Raw genomic sequence first — 23,116 nt, forward strand, 5'->3', positions numbered from 1 at the left:
CTTGTGATGCTCCTATAAAAAGCAGAACTAAACTACATTGCCTAATGCTACATAGCAACAGCTTTTCCCAAACAAGTGATTTTAACACTAAAATATATTATTTTCAGCAGTGAAAGCAAAAGGAAACGTACTAGGAGAGTCAAAAGAATTGGACGTGATAGAAATAAAGTCATGAGAAAAGTTCCCCCCCCCAGCTAAATATAGCTCATCATCCTAGAGCATGAGCTGTATTTAGGTTGGGCTTTCATCACTTATTAAGTCTTGTAAAGTTTCCTAGCACCGCGTAAGAAGGGATAAGGGACCTGGCACTGTGTAAGTACATGGGATAAGGAACAAATTAAAATCAGGGGGAAACATTGATAGAGGAGCCCATGCACTGACCCAACTTTCCAATGTGTGTGCACTGTGCACATATTATCCCAGCTAACCTCACTCTGGAGGTCACTTTCACTATTAGTGGGAAATCAATTAGGATCACTCCCAGCTCTAGCAGATCATAAATCTAGGCCAGGTGCCTTGATGAGGCTTATAAATAGGCTTAAATGCTGCTGCATCCAGTCAACTCTGACACTGAGAACCATTTTCATCTTGCAGTGATAATAAACGTCATGTTCACTTGAGATGAAGATCATTACTGGTACTAACAATGTTGATGGAATTCAAGAAAACAAAAGTTTGGAAGTAATCTCACATGACTGTTCAGTACATCAAGGAGTAGGTTTCATGAGGTGAGGCATACACTGAGGTCTCAGTCAGCGACCATTAGGAAACAACCACTATACTACAACACGGATCGTTTTAGAAAAGATAATGGTGAGCAAAAAGGACAAGACAGTTCAAGGACATTTTCGCTTTCAGCACAGCCTGCTTTGTGACATGCTGTTGTCTCATAAAGAGAGGGTACCAGTCACAGTACTGGCCCCGGTTTCAGAGGCCTGACACCCACACCCAGCACCCCAGTGGGATGACAGTATTGATGTGGTGTGTCTGCCTCACTGTCATCTCCTGTGATGGCCATGGTCCTAACGGCTGTCAGGCATGTGCTTCCATGTGGAGATGAGTCATTTGAAATGTGGGGGAGATGCTGCCATTTCAGGAAGGCACTTTGATAGCAGGCTTGTGACTGCACACAATGATCGTGATTGGTTTCCAATGATTTCCTTTCCAAAAACACTGAGCTTCACTCAGATGAGCCTTCAGATAAATGGGAAACAGTTTATATAGACAAGAACCCAAAACAAATCGAATTCCACACCGAAAAGAAGCAAAAGAACGTAGTTTGAAATGTAAATATACTCACCGAGACCCTTTGGTGTGATTCCGCTGCTGTCTGCAGGGTTGACGGCCCAGTGGTAATACTTTAGCGTATGCATGAGCTGCAGCACAGTGCCCACTCGACGAATTGTGTTGTAGATGGTTGCCGTGCCAATGAACTCTGCAGAAAGGTATGTGTACAGAGAGAGCTGTACCTGGAGTGGAAACACAGACACACACACATATATATGTTATTAAGTGCAATGCGTAATTATTCTCCAAAAACGTATACAATGCATACTACAGTAACTAAAGACATTAATTGTGGTGGATTGCACACGGAGCAGATTATCATTGCAGGTTTATGGTATGGATGGCCAATGACCCTATACAGTATGTCACAATTATCGCTGCTCCACTCTGTTCATTGATGATTAGCATTTCCTCTGTAATTAGCAACAGACCTGACAAGAATCCTTAATCCCACCACAGCCCTTCTAGCTATAAGCACCAAGAGCTTTTCCCCCTATGTCATAAATTATAGGATATTAAGTCGAATGATATAAACGAATTATGATGAAAGGCGGCAGTGTGGTTATACAATGTGAACATGATGTGATGTGGTTTCAGGCTACTTAAATTTAACACTGGAAGTAAGTGATCGCCATGCTGTTTGTAATGTTATTTCCATGAGAACAGAACAGTAAAATGCACTTACAAAATCGTATTTGTCTACTAGGACAGGGTCAGTAGGCGCACTTAATTAATTCATATATTGCATGCTCCCATCATTCACACAGCTGGCTCTCCATACCCTGTGCAGCTCGAGGATGGGAACAGAGGAAACATAGACTTTGTAGCATGTCCTAAGGGAAAGAGCCAGGGTAGCTCTCTGTGCCGATGTAGCTAAAAGCGGTCTAACCCATTTCATTATCTCACGCTTTTTCTCATTTTCCTCTCTCTTTCTCTACGCTCTATTTTGAAGGAGTGTTGCAGGCAAGCCTAGAGACACTTTTGTATATATTTCCTCTTTTTATTTATTCATAGTTCGGCCCATCAGCAGAATTCCTGAAGCAAATGCATTCGCCACACAAACTCAACTCCTTTGATATACCTCATCCCAGTTTCCATGGGTCATTATATATAATGGAAAGAAGGAGGCTCTTGAACATTTCAAAAACTTTGAAGACAGGAAAGTGGAAGCAAGTGATGACTTATACATGTTAGAATATGTCTGGGGTATGAGCTCCACTACACTGCTCAGACACTTGGCTCTGGCTGGGTCAATGTCATGTGGGCACCAAATCCAAACTGTGGTAAGGTAATACAGCATCAAGTCATAATAATACTTTTTATTTATTTTTCCTTTTGTTCATAAACACATGACCTCTTTTAAATCAGCACAGCTCTCCACTTTAAATACAGTATATCATATTTGTCATATGTAAATATTGTTTATTTGTTATAATAGTCTAAAAATAGTTGTTTTAAATGGCTGTCATAACAGTCCTATTTTTATTTCATTTAGTTTAGCTACGTATTCTTCTTTCTGTGTCATTGTATGCACCACATACACCAAAGCAAATTCCTCGTATGTGTCAACCTACTTGGTAATAAAACCGATTCTGAAATGTTAGTTAAAAAAATTATTAAAACATGGGTAGATATTATTATTTATTTTTTTAAATCTGAGGCATATTTCATCACTACTTTGTTTGTTTCCACCTACACAAACACAAGTGCCATCAAGAATCTTACCAAACTGAAACTGTGACTACTGATAAGTGTAATACAAGCTATCAACACTGAACACTTTAGCCTTTTGTGGTTGAAAGCTCCTGATATGCATTCACTTCAACTCTAAGGCTCAGGACACTTTTCCCTTAGAGGCTGGATTCCCTGAGAGCTCACCTTGGCAGGGGTGTGGATCCAAATGGCTGCATTGAACAGGATGTGGTCACACAGCTGCTTCAGCAGGGGGGCCCCATGTGCCAGGCTGTCCAGATATTTAGCAAAGGAGAGGAATTGCTCCAATACAGGCCTGGTGATGTGTGCACGTGATGACTGTAGGAAGAAGCACAAGGGCATGTTAAACAATAATAATATTTCCCCTCCTATTCTGCATTAACCATGTATATATTCTTCTGATTCTGACTGACTTACTAATAATGAGACCAACACCCCATAGTAACTGTTAATGAAATGTTTATTTGCAGTATCCATCAGTAGTAAACACCTTAATGTTACAAAAATACATCTGTAAATGATAGAAGGGGTCAATAACAGGGGGAAATATCGGCCATGTCCCTTAATACCAATCAAGCAAATCTAAGCAGTATTAATCTGATGTTTCTTAAGTGAGAATTAAGTAGTTAAATGTTAATAGAATAAAATAGAGTGATGTGGAGATCATTTAACAGGCGTATTGAACATACAGTGTATGCTTTTTTTTATTAAAGGATATATTATACATATGTTCAGGTATATCATTGTAGTAAAAAAAAGAAAGTTTTGTCAATTCCCATCTGTGTAGGCTCATTTAAAGGATGACTTGGTTCTGTTGATTATTCTTATGTTCTGTTGCAGCCAGATAGCAGGTTGGCATAAGTGATACATTGATCTTTTTAGTTATTTTTTCACTAAACCTCAAAACAAGATTGAAACTAAATTACGAAACGTTGCAGAAACTTGACATTGCAGAAACTTGCAGGATATGTCACTTTACGTATACTGTTACCACCCCTTTCTGAAACCTGTCCTCTGCCCAGTGGGGGACTTGGTGAGGGCAGAAGAGAAGGAAAATGAAGGCATTGGGGGGAGGGTATGTGTGGCATAAACAGATCATCAACAGATGGTATGATATGTGGAAGCGTGAAACCTGGCAGCAGGAAGGAAGCAAAAAGATAAAAAAGCGCAGCTCTCAGATGCCGACTGTCTGGCTGTTAGTTAACAGCAGCTGAAGCCAGCAGGCAGGCCACTCACTGAGTGACAAAGTGGAGTCATTTCTCAGAGCTCCGAAAGAGCCCACACACTGGGGAGGCCTGCAAGCTGCTAGATCTGCATCACAAAATGGGTAAATAAAGATTGATGCGGTAAGAGAGAAAGGGGAAGAGAATTAGTTCTTCCTCTAGCTCTGTTTAGTTCAAAGACACATTCAGGACTCTGCTACAGGGGATGGGAGATCAGACTGTTGACAGGCCTTGGAGAGTGCAGGCAAGATACAGAGCACCTTGATAGTGGGGAAGTTAAAAGAGGTTTCAAAAGCAGATGGGCTTGTAAGTAAAAAAAACTCTTATTCATCACAGTAAACTTCAAATCACAGTTCAAAGGGACACAAAACATGCTGTGATGGGTATATTATATGGATGCGGGGAAATTGGTTAATATAGAAATGACAGTGTGAAGTGATGTGTCACTGAGGTTAGGAAATATTTTCAATACGTAATGGGAGGCTCTGCCACACCTTCTCTAGCAGGTATCCAATCACCAAGAAGCCCTTCCCTCCCAGCATCTGCTCCTGCATGGCCACAGAGCTCTTGAGCAGCTCAACCAGAAAGGCCAGGAGAGTGGCACTGAAAAACAGGAAGACATAACATGTCACACAGGAAATACAACATTCATCTATTCACACAGTCATTAGGTGCTGAAGGAATTATTCTATAAACAGCAGCAGCAGGATGAACAAGGTCATTTCAGAGGATGCCAGCAGTCAGCTGGGACCCCCAGCCCAACACTTTCATCCTTCTTGAAGAAGAAAGAGAAGAAAGCCTGGGCGCGCTGAGGGTCTCTCTAGGGAGAGTGGTCTGGGGGGGGGCGAATTGAACCAGGGTGTGTGTTAGGTAAGAAAAAAGCGTTCATGGGGGCAAGGCAGTGCTCTGAAGACGTTGCTTTTTTCTTTGTTGGAGAGCTTTCCAGTTGAAGCATTTGGCTGAGTGACAGTGGTGCTCAGTGACACTTCTTAATCGGCTTTCCCCCACATCCTCTAGTGGCCTCCGCTCAAGCCCAACAATCACAAGGACACAATCACTCATGTGCCGGCTGGTCCATAGATACTGCACATACACTGCATACGAACTCATACAGTGAATGTGAACTTCGCTCTGCTCTGTGTTTGTTTGTCTACCTTGTTAGTTTGCAGTTGCTCCTTTCTAGCTTGTTGCTCCAAATGAGCAATAACTGAGCCATGGATAAAATATTGTGACAGTGATCTCCGTGTGCTATTGGTTTAGCCTCCGTTACTTCACTGCAAACACAGCTACCTTTCAATTGTTCAGAACAGTGGCGACTCATATCACTGCTGGTTTGGAATTGGCGTGATTGGAGTAACACGAGATGTTTTATCAAAAGGACCATTTTTGTGATCTCTATTTCGGGATGCTGTTGAGAAAAGCCACTGGCATTTGAGAGAGTGAATTGTTTGCAGAGGCTTTGAATTGCTCAGCTCTACAAGCTTTAGAAGGACTCAATCGAAAAGCCAAGACAAGGACGAAGCAAGTATGGCAGAGAATGACACACTGTGAGCAAAAGACCCTTGACATGCTAGTGAGAGAGAAACAGGGACAGAATTGAGGGAGGAGAGGAGACTACAGAGGCAGAGAGCTTTGGGCATCAGGGGGTTGAGCTGCTGTGTGGCCACACCCGCGTCTCTCTGCTACTGCTGTCCTCAAACTAACATAGGATTAGAGCACAGCTCAGACTGCATCCAGGGCACAGTGGGGAAGCTTTGGACTGACCAGCTCAGGACGACAGGGATGAGAGGAGTCCAAACCAGAGAGTAGAGATAATAATAAAAACTGGACTACAGCTTGACCAAGGCTGGTTTTATAAGCAGGCAGTGGTTTATTTCGGATACATTATTATGTACCAATATAAATAATTAATGTACACAGTATAATTAAGATTAAGTACTTGTAATACAGAAACACTTGTATCACCATATTATTGATCTGACATACACATACAGTAGTCTTGTTCTATTTCCTTTCTATTTCTGTGTTATGTTTTTCTGCCTGTTATCATATCACAACATGACATACCAATTAGGAGAAACCCCATTGTATCTTTGATGCTGCCCCACCTTTAAGCAGACTAATTATATAGATATTTAAAAAAAGATTGTTAATATTACTTTAGGCTTCTCTTCTTAGTCTTTCTCCCTATCAGTCAATGACATCCTTGTATACAAGACTAAAAGGGTTCAGAGGCCTGTACTACGAAGCTGGTTCAACCTAACCTGGATATGTTTGAGTTAGCCGGTTGGCCCAATCCAAAACATACGCGCTCTCGCTAAACTGTACTACGACGCTGGTTATCAAGTGGATCGCTCAAGCCAGCCGTGTCCTATCTAGTTAGGTGCGCGTTCACATGAAAGGGGTGGTATTTGGAGCGTTCGACCAATCTCAAACACGGACAAGCGTACTGACAGCGCAGCGTCATACTTCCTGAATGAAAAGTGAACTTTAATATTAGTCAAATATGAAGAAGTTAAACTTTAAACATCCATGACTTAAACACTTTATCCAGGATAAAAGCCACATAGCTGCACCTGCAAGGTGAATACAGCTGGTAAAAGAAAAAGTGTTTGAATGCGTACATTAACAGGTTTATGATATCACTGCCCCGTCCAAGACACGAGTGGATCTGACTTTAATTACATTTGACTCGAGTGTTTCGTCAACTTAATGTGTTGCTTAAAATAATACTTCTGCATACAGTATGTGACACTGTGAGTGTTGCACGGCCAGATACGGCTCAAGAAGCTGACTCAAATAAGGAAATATATGATACATTATGATGTGATATGATATGAATGATAATGGGACACATCGACGTCTGCACTCACAGTGCCGCGGACTGTACTTAATGTTACTATGTTGTGGCAGATATTTAAGTAAGCTTTCTTAACGCTAATGTTATAATAGTCAGATTGCTCTGAAGATGGGAGGGGATATTCTATTAATTTTCCCGTTCACACAGTCAGTTGATTTTTGCCGGCCGTCTTTCCTGCAACGGCAGTTTTTCTGTATTTCCTCTATCCTGTAATATGACTTGATAGCTTTAAACTCCGCACACGGAGCTCTGATTGGTCAGCAGGCGGTGCTTTCACTGAGTTGATCTCTTAGCCTGCAACCTAACCTCCTCCCGAGGAGGTTAGCCGCTCAGCATAAGTTACCATGGAGATCTAGCCCGCTAAAAAGAGAACCAGCGTCGTAGGACCGGAAAGCCCAAGTTTTCCCTGAAGTCAGCCGGCTAAGCGAAAATCCGGCTTCGTAGTACAGGCCTCAGGTGTTTTAAGGATCAAAATACCATCAAATTGAACTCCAAACAGACCTTTTGTCTTCTGCAATTCAATGAATCTAATACATTCAGATTTACCAAAAGTAAGATAACTTTGTGCTGTAACAACATGTGTGCTTCTTACCATACAGTGGGTTCCACCTGGCTATCATTCAGCTGATGGTAGTCCAGCTGAGCGAAGAGCGGGAACAGCACCTGTATCCCACCAATGGAGTGGATGGCACTGTGGATGGAGTGAGTCCCTGTGGCTTTTACATCCTGTGAGGATAATAACATAAACCTTAATAATGACAATTCAAAATGCGTGCACCGGAAATTAATTAAAATCTATGAGGGTGACACAGAGTTAAGAATGGGCTTGGAGCAAAGCAACTGACCTGTAGCATAAGGGCGTGCGGTGAGTGCACAAAGATGGAGGCATTTTCTTTAGGCGAGGACTGCAGGCAGAGCTGGGCGTCAGTGGCCTTGGCGTTATAGGTGAAGGAGATGGAGCTGGCCAACTTAGCGTCATACAACACCTGCTTGTGATGCTCTGCTAAGTGAATGTCACTCTCTGACTTAAACTTAAAAGTGCTCTGGAAAAAAAAAGAGAGAGAAGAAAATGGGTGAGAAAAAGGGAGAGATAAAGATATTCACGTAGCTCCTTTCTACACTTGCACCACATCAGTGTCTCTTTGTCGTTATCTTTTAATTAGAACTTTATTAAAAAATATCCATTCAAGAATGAAAAATGACAGGATGTGTTTTTTTTTTTATTAGCAACGACATGTTTAAAGAGGGCAGGATTTATTTATTGGTGCAGAGTAAATTAAAGAGGCCCTGTTATGCTATTGAGGTTTTGCCTTTATGTACTGTAGTGTCTTATATAGGTTTTTGAGCATGTAAATGGTCTGCAAAAGCTCAAATCTCAAAGTTCTTTCCATATGGAGCTTCTCTCCCACATAACACCCCCCTTCCTTAAACACCTTGATTGGACACCTTGATTTACTTCACTAACATAGTGACATCACTACGTAACACTCGCGCTTCTATTGACCAGTGCTCCAACACATTGGCTAAGGGGCGGGACATCTCTAAGCAGTTGACCAATCACAACAGAGCCGGGCCAGCTAACCAATCAGAGCAGACTGGGCTCTGGTTTCAGACTGAGGGTGAAAAGAGGGGCTGCAGCACAGGCAGTATGAGAAAAATAAAGAGCTTTTTGAACATTAAAGCATGAAAACGTGTCACAGTAGATAGAGGCACAAAATACAAATATGAACCAGAAAATGAGCATATTAGGGCCATTTTAGAGTAAATTACTTTCAACAACACAAAGCAATTGTGCAAAGGCTTTTAAGCAAACCGTTTTTAGAACAATTTACAACTTAGCACGAGTTATTGTCAGGGCACGTAGCTAATTGAAGCAGTATAGAGTTACATTGTCTAATAAAAGCTTCATTCAAGGTGCAAGAAAGAAGGAGGCAGGGGCCGTTATTCCGTTTCCAATAAAAAAGGCATAAAATATAATAAAAACCACATTTTATTTTGCAGTGCACACATTTAAATTTGATTTTATCTTTGTATTGCACAGGGGACATATACAAGTTTATTGTTATGATATGAAAGTACAAATCTTTTCTCGGCTGGTTTAATTTTGTTTCACTTTTAATCTCTGTGGCTAGTGGATGGTAGTCTGTAGTTCTACAGCTGAACATAAGGATAAGAAGGAACAGGGACTGATAAAAGTTTGTTTAATACCAGAGGGGACTGTTAACTGCATTAAATGTAACCCAGACATTTACTAGTCTAGCCTGTCATAGCAATCCCGAACCAAACAGTCACTGCTGAGTTCTCTTTAGTGTGCTATGACTGCACTCTCTTACCTAGCACACATTAAGATGAATCATTTTTTGGTATTATGTTTTCTTATTTACTGTTCAAATACTTTCCACTAACGGAACAGGTGAAAATATGAGAAGAGTTTACTAAGTGTGGCTCGAAACACCTACAAATAAAGATAAGCAGTCTGTAATTGATTGTGTCCCCTTACATCCAAAGTAATCAGACTTTGAGTCAAAACAGTGTGCTACAGTAACACCTGCTGAGATCAATATTCTATTGATTTATCAGATTTTTTTATTGAATTTTGGCTCTCACCAGAGAGAGAGAATAGCCACATGAAATGTGAACAAAGTCGAGATACATTTATAAAACCAATAGCACCACACATTAATATGTTTCAAGTTGTTGTTCTAACTTTACATGGTTTTCAGGTCAATTTCTTTAGTTGGGAAACCTTTTTTCTTATTATTTTCCCAGAACCGAGTGTGGCTAAAATCTCCAAATCTTAACGACAGTAACACATACGTACACTGGTAACTTAAATGGTATTTGTTCTTAACACACATATGAAGCCATTGAATGACTATGTTAAAATAACTCCATTAGTCAGTGGCTTAGTAACACATTCATTATTGCAGATATAACCAACAGCTGATCAATAACAGACAGGTCTTAATTTACTCAATCAATTAACTGTGGACAGATGAGGTAAATTAATCTGTCAAAGCAGTCTGAATGGAACATGCTTAATAAGGAAATTAAGTCCTTTAATCAGGCAGGTTGAATTATTAATGAATGAGAAAAATGTTTTTGTTTTTTTAATCCCTCTCCGACTCGTGGATGGTGATAAAATAACAAGAGACAGAAGCTGAAGTAACAGTGAGGAAAGAACCATCTGCTCCGAAAGGGACTGTAGATAAATACAGTATGTTACGCAACACAAGCAAACTGGGTTCATGCATCTGCTTAAAAAGCATCTAAATCTGGACTGCTTGTTTTCAGTAGGGTAGTAAGTGGATAAAAAGGCAAGCTGACTCAGAGTTTCAATTGCACAATCATTGTGAAATATATTCTGAATGCATTTAAGTGCAGCATTTAAGAAGGTGGCAAGCTTTGACATAACACATAAAGTGATTCACATTATTCTTAATAGTAAACTGTATATTTCAGCTTGAAATATTGCACAACACTAAATGTAAATCATCTTGTTTTGAATGTTTTTTAAATATTAATATGTTACGTTTTCTGATCCTAGAACCTAATCCTCTAGGTTTCAGATTTGACTTTGGGCAAGTTAATCCGTTTTCCAAATCGATGTTGGTCAAAATCCATGTACATTTACTGTTTTTATATCTGTTGCCTGGCAGCATTTTTCCAGGAAGTTTCATAAGCTGTGAGAGTTGAACCACATTTAATGATGTATCTTCTTCCAGTCACACAATGATAAGGCATAAGAAGTATTCTGTTCATCTTCAATGATCAAGTCCACACAGCAGCATGCATCTCATCAAGTAGTCTCTAACATCCTTCAAAAGGTCCTACTCATGAAACCCAACTGACAAGAAATAACAAGCTCCAGTGCCCTGCACTTTAGTGGGAGCCCTGCCGCAGTGTGAACATAATTATCTCATGGTTCACGGCTACTGTAACAAACCTGTAGTTTTACAGTATCTTTCAACAAGTCAGCCAGTCACATACAATATTTTAAGCACAGCTGCCCTCTTTCTCTCCCAGTGCCAAAGGCTGTTGTGGACCAGGGGAATCACAACAACTCCCTAACAGTAATAGGCAGACACTACCATGCTCCAATGCTACAGCTGCTGCCATCATAGCAAGACTAAACAATGCACAATTAGATCTTTCTCAAATAATTCATAATATCCAATACAGATACAAAATGTGCTCAGTATTGACTCAATGTTTAAACTACCAAAGAGAAGTGATCAGTTTAAGTTGCACATCCAGGGAAATGTATCATTGCAAGACAGAGAGATTTTTAACAGCTTTGCTATTTTCCCATGACTGCAATTACTTTTAAAAAGTCTCACTCATGTATACGATGATCTACGAAATCTGTATGTGATGCAGATGAAAACAACATCAAACTGCTTTTAACACATTCTATATAGTGGAGCCATGGTATGGTAGTGTTCAAACATTTGTAATTGTAAAAAAGGACTAAGAAGATGTCTATTGACTTTTGCCTATTTTCTAGAAATAGCATTGGCAGGTATTAGGGATGCTCCGATCGCCAATTTTGGGGCCGATCGTCGGAATCAGTATCGGCCGATACCAATCGCCGATACGATTGAGTGGGCGGGGCCTAAGGGGATCTTCCATTTAAAGTGATGTTTAAAACTCAGTTAATGGGGCTCATACACTGGCGCTTCCACAAACAACAACCAACATAGTTATTACATTCAAATGAAGTACATTATTCAAGTTTACATTCACTTTGGATAATAACACGGGAGAAATGAGCGGAAGCGCTCTCTTTTCCTCTCTCCCTCTCTCTCTCCCTCCTGACAGCCTGTATCGTCTCATGCAGCTCACTGATCCAGTAATGAGTGACCCGACAGTGAAGAATAAATATATTTATAACTAGTTTAGCTTGTTCCAGAGGTAGATAAAATAGCTGAGTGTGTTAGGTCTAACTCTTAGTGTGTGTGTTTTGCTCCGCTCACCGGTCCGTCACATCGGGTGGAGCTGCAGGATTTCTGCTTCACACACGTTGCATACCGCTATTTTATTGTCATTTTCGGACACCTTAAAATACTGCGAGACTGGTGAAGCCATTTTGGCGAGATTGTTTTGCCGCGCAAAGAGAAAAGTGTCATGTATTTTAAGTCATAATTTTACGTCATGCGATCGGCTCTCGCGATCTGCATTTTTAGAGAGCACGGCGGCCGATCGATCGGAGCATCCCTAGCAGGTATGTGTTGGCCTGAATGCTATCTCCAAAGGCTGTGAGCCTGTCATCTAATGTTCTACATCAATATTGTATTATTGGATGGCCTCTTCTCAGAGATAACATTTGTCTTCCCTGACAGGGAGGACCGGGACTGTGCAGCTGTCTCATCTACAGCAATCTGGGGTGCATACTGCAGAGCAGTGTTGGCACAAATTCAATGGGCTAATCTGACTCATGTAGAACGCATGATGATAGAGGGCAATACAGATAAAAGCCTCAATGCATTATTTGAAAAGAGGACATAAAGTAATTGGCATAATTGTCTTGACTTGTCAATTTGCTGACTTATATGTTGTGTTTTGTGATTAACTTTATAACTCCAAATCATGCTATTACCCAGACCTGGACAAATAACTAATTCACCAAAGTAAAAACATTTGTATAAGTATATATGCCAGTATCCACTTTTAACTATGTTGTGAGGCAATTCCCTTGTATGACTCTCAGCCCACAATTTCCTTGACTTTCCCCAAATCTTATGAACTCTGATAAACAGCAGTGATGAATGACAGACCAATATGACTGTCGCACTTCTGTCAGTGTCTATAGAACCAACCCTGTCTCTTGATGTTATCAACAAATGTCAATGTCAAGTGAGCCAAAAAACAATGGCAATATAGAGCAAAATGAGTTGAAACTTCAAATGAAATAACCAGGAGTCCATCTTGGTTTGGAGTGCAATTTCCATACAGCAATATGAGAAGAGCCCAGGGATCAGATTCTACTTACAGGTCTGTCAGATTTTAAACCATAAATCATAGAGTGCGGTAGAAATCGTAACCCTGGGCAGCAATAATCTCTGCATTTCAACTAACCGCCAAAGTTACAGTTACACTCAACACAGTATGTTAGCAAGGCATGTCAGACATCAAACATGGATGAGAGGATCACGGATCAGAAAATAAATCATGCATTAGCTCAGAGGTTTTATTTTTTCCTCTGGCTCTGGATTTGAGCCGAGTAGAAACAGATATAAGGAAACTCCCAATGTACATACCGTAGCAACTCAGACTCTGCCTTGCATTCTCAATTAAAGCAGACAAGCCTCTAATGCCTTGGACAGCACTCCCATTACAACAACCAATCAGTGACCTGACACCTCTCTGACCTTTTCTCCCCAACTCACCTGGCTGGCTCTATCATCCTCACCATTACAAAGCCTATTCACAGCTTCATCAATTGAGGGCAATTGTCTCGCCTGGACATGCTCTTCATTACTTTCAGAAATCTGGGGGATTGCTCTGTGGTGTTACCTCTCTAATACAAGGTCTGGGACCACAATTAGCGAGGTAAACGGCAAGTCAGCTACCATTAGCAAAAATACCAAACAATGACTCCACCTGGGAATCTCAAGGCATCCATAGACCAGACTGAAATCAGTATTTCATAAATTATGGCAGCAATAGAATAAGAGAAAAACACAGGTAGTACACATGGGAGTATACACAGGGATAATAAGGAATAAAAAGGATAATAAGGAATAAAAAGGAAATACAATTAAATAAATACAAAATAAGAATAAACATGTATTAAAGGTCACCTATTATGCAAAATCCACTTTTTCATGTATTTCATAAATAAATATGCATCCCCTCTGCGTTAAGAGATTCTGAAAGTTTCAGGAAAAATTACCCGCTTTCTTTTTGTCCTGATCAATTTATATAAAAGCATGTCTGAAAATGAGCTGATCAGATTTTGGCCACCTTATGATGTCATAACGTTTTTTTGGCTTGTGTAACCATTAGCTAATAACCAACCAAGGTAACCCCCCCCACACACCTTATCATCTGAGTCTCCTCCTAGAGCACCATTGTGTTCTTTTTAACCAAATATCTCTCAGATGCGGCTTTCACACCAGCGCTTTTCCCTTTCTAGCTCCTAGCTAGAGCTTTTCTGTTTCAGCTCCGGTTTCCCTTTTCAGCTCCCGCTCTGTTCACACCGCCCAGCTGCCGCTGCTGCATCATGACGTCACTGTTTACATCGCTGATTTTCTCCCCAACGGAGCTCACAACAACAATGGGGGGGGACTGCGTCGGGTCGATGATCGTGTTGCTTTTAATCATACGAAGCCAGATTAAATTAAATAACGACTTCTCCAACCTTATACTTTTCTCCAGAGTGCCGTGGTTCATTGTTTATTAATGTGTTTCAGCGGCATTTACCGACCGCTGCAGTGCTGGCTGCTCTTCCACGGGAGTTTATTCTCCCGTTAGCTCCGGGTTAGCTCACACGGCTCTAAAGTATTCACTGTCTGACTGTCACACAAGCAGCTGATACATATCCCCAGTTCCCCTTAAGTGAATGTGTGTCAGTCTGAATTGACGCTGTTTGGCATCACAACGCTGTTATGAAAGTTTCTCTGGTATAACATGGGTGATGTTAGCATAGCAACCGAAGCTAAACTGACTACTTGCTAAGCCGTTTTCTACAGGCATATTTTACCGGCGTATTTTTCATTATGATTCTACTTGTGATAGTCGGACATGACAACCTGTGCAGCCCATGTATTGATTCCATCCGATAGCTGCTATAATAACAAACAAAATGTCTGCCTGCTCTCCACAATGATCAATAACAGCGAACGGATGGTCAAAGTAAGGTACAAATTTCCTGCACGCCTCGACGTAAGAGAGACGTAAGCGACGCCGCGTCATAGCTCCGAAGCTCTTGCCTCTAGACCGACAATGTTTTGGAGCTGGAAGTGAACCGCATACCGGGGCTATGACGCGGCGCCGCTGCGGTGTGAACAGGAAAAACCGGCGCTTTTCCAGCTCCAGCTCCGAGCCGGAGCTGGAAAAGCGCCGGTGTGAAAGGGGCAAGAGGGGCGTGGGGAGTGGCTCCTTATTTTCATCTAAAGTAACAGTCACAGAATCAGCACTTTTGAAACAGGGCTGTAACAGAGGGGATTATGGGATGCTACAATGCACGATCTGTTTGGTATTTCGAGCCAAACACTTCAGAAACATGTTTTGTATATAACTATATTATATTGATGAAATATAGTATATTAGGGGACCTTTAACAGAATAGAAATAACAAAAATAAGTTCAACTCTGATCAGGTGAATGTACATATATACAGATATGTGAACAAGGTTAAATATACATTTAAATGTGCAGGTAACAGTGCGGGTGAAGCTAGAGCTTAAACCCAGCTGGGGTCAAATAAACAGAGATAGTGTAAACTGTCTGAGATACATCCTGTGTTTAAAGCTGATTTGGCAGTGCATGTCATTCCTCCATTTGTGACAGAGTGGAGAGCTTAACAGTGTGAAGAAAGGCAGCAGCAGTTTGTGAGTGTCAGGAAGTGTGACAGTTAGAGTGAGAGAGAGCAGACTCTGAAACTAAGAATAAGCTGAGGGCACACTCCGTATCTCTTTCAAGATGAGTTAATAAAATAAATACAATTTCAATAAGGAAAATGTGCTAACCAAATATTTATGTCACCATGTGCTTAACATTCACAGCTAAATCCCCCTCTGGGTAGGTCAGCATCTTTCTGTATTCACAATCGTTTGCCCTTTGTCAAGAAGCTTGGGAGTGCTGCACCTGCTCATGCTGATATAAGTCGGCTCAGGACTCTATCCCCTCAGATGGCCTGCTGCTCTCCTCTGTGTATTGTGCTATTATTTCCCAAAAGTAGGTAATTTATGCAGTGTTCATCTAGGAGGAAAGGCATTGCTCCGGGGAGAGAGACACAAGGGGAAAGTAACATGGGGGTGGGCAGCAATGGGCATTGATTTCAAAGATTGATAGATGATGCAGACTGCTTACATGTAATCTAACTCAGTCCCCCTCAAGTCCATACCTTATAGCCTGGTCCTAGCTGATGAATTGCAAAGATCTGTGCTGGATTGAGGGCTTCACTGAACACGTAGACGGCTCCTAGCTGCCCGCAGAATACTCTGTTAGCGTCGGCTGTCTCTGAGGACCCGAGGAAGCACTTATCATAACTCTGAAAGAGGGACACAGAAGAAAAAAGGCTTTATAATTTTATACTTTAAGACCGAAAGGAAAAATATGCTAAATTCAGACAAAGCTAAATTGAACCGAGGGAAGTAATACATTTAATTATGCAAATGTGTATATTTTCTCCAAGTTATTATATTTTCAATAACTTTTATCCAACATAACATCACCATATGTGTTGTTTCAGTTTCAACCTTGACACTTCACTATCGGGAAGAGGAAAACAATGTCTCTGATTTACAAAGATAGGAAACCTCAATATAACCTGCGTGAAAGAGTGAATATGTGCTGTGATTGCAATCAGGATCAAATTAAAAGGATAACTTACAACAGCAGCAGCTAATTAACAAATGCTGAACTAGACAGTATGAAGGCCTATACAAGTGGGACTGAGAGGGTACAAAAACATCAAACCTGTTTATTGGAGTATTCAAAATCTGATCAAGCTCGTCTCATATTTTAGAAAAGCCCATCTTATCTGATGTATGTGTGATGTGATTTAAACAAATACACTTTACCACACACAATTATGCTAACTAAGCTTTGTCAAAAATGTGAAACCGTGACCAAGACAAAGCTTTGGTCCTACTTCAAAGGTTGGCAAAGCAGAAGAATAGCAATTATCTAAGTAAGAGGCAAATGACAATGCTATAATAGAAGATAATATCAAAAAAGTGGAACATTTAGGTTTTAATATCAAAGCCCCAATACTAGAGAGAGAATAGCCAAAGATAAATACAAATTATCCAGATGTAAAAGGCTTTTTTCAGGGTATTTGTATATTACCAGAGTCCCCCGGCATGTAACAACATTCTAAATGTCAGTTTACAATATTTTCTGTGAAGAAAATGTTTGCAGCTCTACTCTCCGTGGCACGTGTATTTAAATAATCCAGATCAAGAGAAATGTTAAGATACTAAGGTGTATATTATTTCCTTATTGTATGTTGTGATGTGATTATGTATGCCACATCGTCAAATACATTTCTACATGTCCTTCATTTGGTTGAATGGAGTAATCTCTTGCTGTGTGGTCTGATGTCTTGTGTCTTTGTGATGCATCTGTTTTTGCACACATCACAGGAAAAATCCTCCTCCTATCCATCACAAGCTAACAAGTGGGGGAATATTTTATGAAATGCATCTCACCTCGGAGCAAGTGCAAATGGGTTTTTATTTCTGAAAATAGCTACTGTATGTGTGACAACAGGTTTTATTTTTAGAGTCATTCAAACATGCAAATTCAATATAACATGTATTTCAAACCAGAATGCTTTAGTCTGATGGTATTTACACTGCTTAGATTCAGCCACTCAACATAAATACATCTGTTTAATATTCCATCTTCAACTCTCTATTCTAGCGCAACTCTGTGACAAATGGTTATTCAAATTAAGACCAAAATGCCAGTCGTATATCTGAGAGAAATCCATGTTGCTGTGGTAAAACTCATTTTCTTGAATGAGCACTATTGAAGATGTATGTATGTCACAAATTGTATGAGGACCTGTGCCAATGAACATCAAACCCAGTGGAACATCAGACAGTAGTGTGGAGGAGTAAAAGAAAAGTGCTTACATCATTTGTGTTGACGTGCCATGCCATGTCTCCATAAGAAACGAGCTGTCCGTTAACATAGCATCTGATTTCACTGTTCCTCCAGCGGCTGTAGATGTGAACTATACTGATCATGTACCACTGAGGGGGAAAATAGAGTCACATTAAAACGTTTCAATAACAGGACAAGTCCATTAACTAGCTTGACTTCACTTAACTGAGATGTAGTTTGTAGAGTTTGTCACAAACATCACCAAAGTTGCTCCATCACCAACATTTCTGCTTTACTCTCCTATTAGTTTCGTATAGAAGCGTGAAATTCTGATTTAACTTTGAATAACTGCAAAGCCATGGCCGTGAGGTTTGCTATCTAATGTTTTTTAAAACTGCAGTGGAAAACTTTGAATAATAGATCAGAGAAAAGGGTAAGAGGAAGCAAGACAACTCATTTTTCAGTCTGCAAAAAGCCACATCAAACACTGGCTGTCAGTACTACGAGATGAAACACTAACTATAGCTAGTTGAGTCAGGTCAGGTTTACAGATAGGAGATGTAACCTTATAAGATCTCATGTCAAATAGGTGCAAATAAAAAAGAGACATTAACTATAATCAGCCTTATGACAGGAGAGGGAAACGTGAATTGACTTGTAGTTTTATATTTCTTAAAAGACTGAAAGCCCTTCCACAGCCAGAGTGTTTCGCCTCAACTTTATTTTAATTCAAATGATAAATGGAAAAGAATAGCGTATTCAATTATTTGATTTTCTTCCATAACTAATTCAATTCATTACATAAGGCAAAACGTGCCAGGTCGAAACTCTGGAGCGATATATGGATGCAATCTGTCAACGGAGAACAGCCTCAAACATTCAAGAGGCTCATAGTGTGAGCACTGGCCATGTTATATAGGCCAACCACTCACAGCAGCAGGCAATAGGTTGTCCATCTCCTATGTGACTGTGAGGCCACTGCTTATTAGTTTGACCCACGAAGGGCGTAGTGAGCAGCCTAATGGAATTACAGCCGTCTACACACAAAGGTAAGGACAGTTAAAAGAGGATTCATGACTGAAGGGAGGAGAGCAAGCTGCACACAGATAATTTAAAACGGCACTTATCCGCAGATGTCTGAGCCCAAAATCAATTAAAAACTTAATTCAACATGTTTTATCTTCCAAGAGCTTCTACAAAACGATAGGCGCTCGGTGGTAGTAGCAGTGGGATGGATGCTTGTTCCCAGGTGTTATGTCAAGGCTCTAATTGTTTCAGTCGGTTATTCTGCTCTGCAGGGACAACTACGCTACACTAACATTTCATGCTAAATTAGGTTTCATTTTCTCATCTACATTTACATCCAATTAAGCCTCTAAGGCTCCTCTGGGGGTCGTAAACGCTTCAGGTATATGTGTTGACATACAACTTTGTAATTCACATAAAAGAACAGGTGTTGGGCAAAGAGTCAGCGCTATGTGCAGCCAAAAATGCAGAGTGTTTCGAAACAGGTGTGTAATTTCTTGTTTTTCTAAATCATTTTGAGGCCTTAATTGCTTTCCTCTCAGCACAGGCCAAAATGATGTGAACTTCTGTTATTTGGTGGTTGGTAAAATCTAATTCAGGTTCAGATGTGACTTGCATATACTTGAAGTAGCTACTACCCATGTTTTGGAAGACGGCTGCTTCAATTGAAAATACTTAGGTCCAAATAACATAATGATACGTTGTATAGCAGCTGAAATGGTTAAAAGCCAAAGCTGCTCTTACCTTCCTGGGCTGAAAGTCATACTTCACACAATGCTGGAAACCTTTCCCTTTTGACTTCAGTGATGTCACGATCAAGCAGTTCCCTACAAAATGTGCAGAGTACCCGATGCCCTTGCTGGTCCGAAAGCTGTAAAACAGAAACATGCTCAGTTGCAATACACATCATGAGTTGCAAACCCAGTTCATTTAACAAGCAGGTTTAAAGGCATTTTGTGACTCTACTTATATCTTTGGATATTTCCTTACCAACAATACTGTGCTATCATACAAACCAATAACTGTAGGAAACTAGCAGCTTCTCTCTGCATAATAAGATATGGGCCAACATAATATTTGAATGCCTCGCGCTAGGCAGACACAAAGCAATTTGCAGGAGTAATTGACAGGTAATTGTTACGATACTTATGAGAATTATGATATTGCGCTTAACCAGCTGGAACATGAAAATGCCTGAGGTGAGACTGCAGCTACTGCAAACTGCGCTGGCATGGTGACAACTACAAAGATGAAGACACAAGAAAAACGCTTAGTGGATGATAACACTTCAGTGATGCTACCTGCATCTTATTCCTCTACTTTGATCTTCTTGAATCCAGAGATAAAACATATGTAAAATCAGCACTATGAAAATGCAACTCTGTATACCATTTAAGCAGACTATGGCTGCGGCAGTTACCTCCTTTTCTTGCCCTTCACTTCTGTCAGTTAGTCACTACAACCCCAGAGTATTTAGGTCTAAAGCCATCTTCAAAGCCCCAACCAGCTCCATCCTTTGGGAGCATCTTAAACAAACAGACCCCTTTGACTAGACAGATAAAGAGAGCACAGGCTTTAATATTGTGAGGTGCATGCAGTGAGCCGCAGAGCCCCACACCTAGCTGAGCCAAGACGCTCCGCTGAACAAGTCTGCTTGTGATTACACATCAGGAGAAAAAAGAAGCAACCTTGGTCCGCTTCTGAAGATAAAATCCTCTTTTTGTGTTGTCTACATGCCCTGCCACTGAGCCATGAGGCCTTCGGAGCAATGCACAAACAGGATTAGCTTGGCATATCTCTGCCTTTGTGTGACTCTGTCAGTAAGGAACGGCTGTCGCATGAATACTAACAACGTAGCTCAGGCAATTCCTCTTTTTATTTTTTTGATGTTACACATCAGAGAAATACAGAAGAAGTCCTTCCAAGGTGATTAGACTCTTTCGTTCCATCTGTGTGATGCAGGTAAAGCGATGGCAGCCAACAGATAGCGAGAACTAACTGTTTTTTTCTCACCAATTAGTATGAACAGTCTTACTTGTCAGCCAACTCTAGCTTTATTATCCATTTTCTCTATCATTTCCTTCCACAAATCTTTTATATGCCCCATTGTAGTCAGCGATGTTCTCCCTAAGCTGCTCTCATAAACAGAAACAACAGCAGTTGAATATCACTTCACTTTTGGATTATTGATTTTAGCACTAATTACCCACAAGAGCCGATATGTGGGCCTCATATGGCAGATATTCAAATCTAAATGAATCCCTCCACAGGGCCTCCCACTGCAGCAGGCCACCTCTGCGACAGCAGGTAGCAGCCGTTCATGCTTCAATAGATTTTAATCGGAATAATCTCACCTAATTCCCCTCTCTCTATTATAATACATGAACATTACCTGGAGGGGAAAAAATAGAATATTTCCCAGACCCCATTACATAAGGGTTGAAAAATAGCGCCTATAAAACTAGTTTAACCTTGAAAAACAAGTTCCAACCATAATCTGCGTGGATGGAGAAATCACTGCAGGTCACAGTATCAGACAGCATATTGCTTTGTCAATAAAGCTGCTGGTAGCTTTATAGGTCTCTGCAGAGAGAGAGTGATTTCTAATACACAGCTAAAGCAATTAGATTGATGAAAAACAGGAAAGTGTAATTTTCTTCTCTCTGGTGTTATAATGCAGACTCATAGCACCTCAGTGAGAGAGCTGGGAGCGTACTGAGGACACCGGGACATGGAGCAGAGATGTATGTTCTTATTTACTCACCAGTAGAGATATGGTTTGTCCTTGTCAACATTGATGTTATTCAAGGGATCCATCCTGAACCAGGTATTGAATGTAAACCCATTCTGATAAGGCCACTTGGCAATAGGAGGTAAAGCAATGGCCTGGGACAGAAAACACAAACAGATGGCGATTATGCATGATTAGAGATAAATGTTCCAAAAGTAGCACTGCTACTTTATGAATGAAGTTTAAGTAAAATTACGATCCACTATGGAGACCTCAACTTGAGTCGGACCACAACAACAAGGTGTTACCAGAGATCCAAAATGTGTTTATGGTTCCTTTAAATGTATTAACTACAGTATTTGCATAGGTCACACACGTGTATGTTCTATTGTATTATTATTATGATTGTTTTACTTAATGACAGAGAGGCAATTGCGAATATATTGTGACCTCAACAATGTTACTGGCCAACTGATCGCATTAAAGTTCCTGCTAATGCTGAATATTTTTATGATGCCAAGAGTCCAGCCTTTTAAATAAATCCTACTATGACCCTGGTCCTATTTGCATATGGGGAATATTAATATTAATCTCTAAGATTAAGAGCGAGAAGTTTAAAACGTGTTTTTTATCAGTGACAAATTACATCTAATTAAATGACTGTGATAACTCATAAACCTACTTAATCAACAGGATTTGGCATGGTGCAAAGTATCTAAATGTAATGAACATTTAGAACACTCCTGTCAGGATTTTAATCTCCCACCACACATTTACTTAACCATATCTTGGTTTTCTCTATATGTGTCAACTCCTTAGTTTAACTATCAGCAGCTCTGAACTGCACCTATCTTATTTAGTCACACAACCGTGTCAAACTTTCTTACACAAGGTTGGTTATAACATTTCCCCCATCTACACACCCTTTAAATTATTTGTTTTCTTGCAACACACAGAGGTAACATGTATTTTCTCTACAGTAATAGTGGAGCTGTTTCTATCTACAAGTAAAGAATACTTCATACCGGTTTTCTTATTATATTACAAATCATAAAAATGTATTAGGTCATGAGGCATGTTCGATTGGAATGTGTTCATCGAAAAGGCATAAAAAAAAGGCATGACAAAACCTGTGCTGTAATAAACATATCATAATATTTTGACAAAATAACTTATTGACGAGAGGTACACCTTTTCCTACCTTGATTTACTTTAACAGCATTTCTTTACAGAATAAGAGATTGATTGTTCTGCTAATTTGTGCACATCAATTAATTGTTTAACCATACAAACTTGTAGGTCTCCACAAAATGCATATGTCATTTTAAAATCGATTGTAGAGTGAAAACATATGAAAGCTTACCGCTGCACTGCGTCCAGGAAAGTTGAAAAAGGCATTGGGGCCGTGTCTCTGGGGCATCTGATTCAGCACCGACAACATTTTGACGGCATGCTTTGGCTGCACAGGTGGCAAAGATTCAAAAGAAGAGAAGTAAC

General features: G+C 40.3%; 1 protein-coding gene across 3 annotated transcripts in view; it reads right to left on the reverse strand.

Annotated features, from left to right (window-relative positions):
- nbeab (neurobeachin b) overlaps nt 1-23,116 on the reverse strand; it is a 207,674-nt gene that overhangs the window by 121,934 nt on the left and 62,624 nt on the right. For all 3 annotated transcript variants that reach the window (XM_034113170.1, XM_034113171.1, XM_034113172.1), the window contains exons 4-13: nt 22,983-23,078; nt 21,653-21,774; nt 19,633-19,759; nt 17,892-18,011; nt 16,154-16,300; nt 7,929-8,126; nt 7,676-7,809; nt 4,718-4,826; nt 3,166-3,318; nt 1,301-1,469 (exon numbers count right to left, since the gene is read on the reverse strand). In XM_034113170.1, coding sequence (XP_033969061.1) covers nt 1,301-1,469; nt 3,166-3,318; nt 4,718-4,826; nt 7,676-7,809; nt 7,929-8,126; nt 16,154-16,300; nt 17,892-18,011; nt 19,633-19,759; nt 21,653-21,774; nt 22,983-23,078 — 1,375 coding nt within the window. The remainder of the gene's footprint in view (nt 1-1,300; nt 1,470-3,165; nt 3,319-4,717; nt 4,827-7,675; nt 7,810-7,928; nt 8,127-16,153; nt 16,301-17,891; nt 18,012-19,632; nt 19,760-21,652; nt 21,775-22,982; nt 23,079-23,116) is intronic.

Source organism: Trematomus bernacchii, unplaced genomic scaffold (assembly GCF_902827165.1).
Source record: "Trematomus bernacchii unplaced genomic scaffold, fTreBer1.1, whole genome shotgun sequence".
Classification (NCBI taxonomy): Eukaryota; Metazoa; Chordata; class Actinopteri; order Perciformes; family Nototheniidae; genus Trematomus; species Trematomus bernacchii.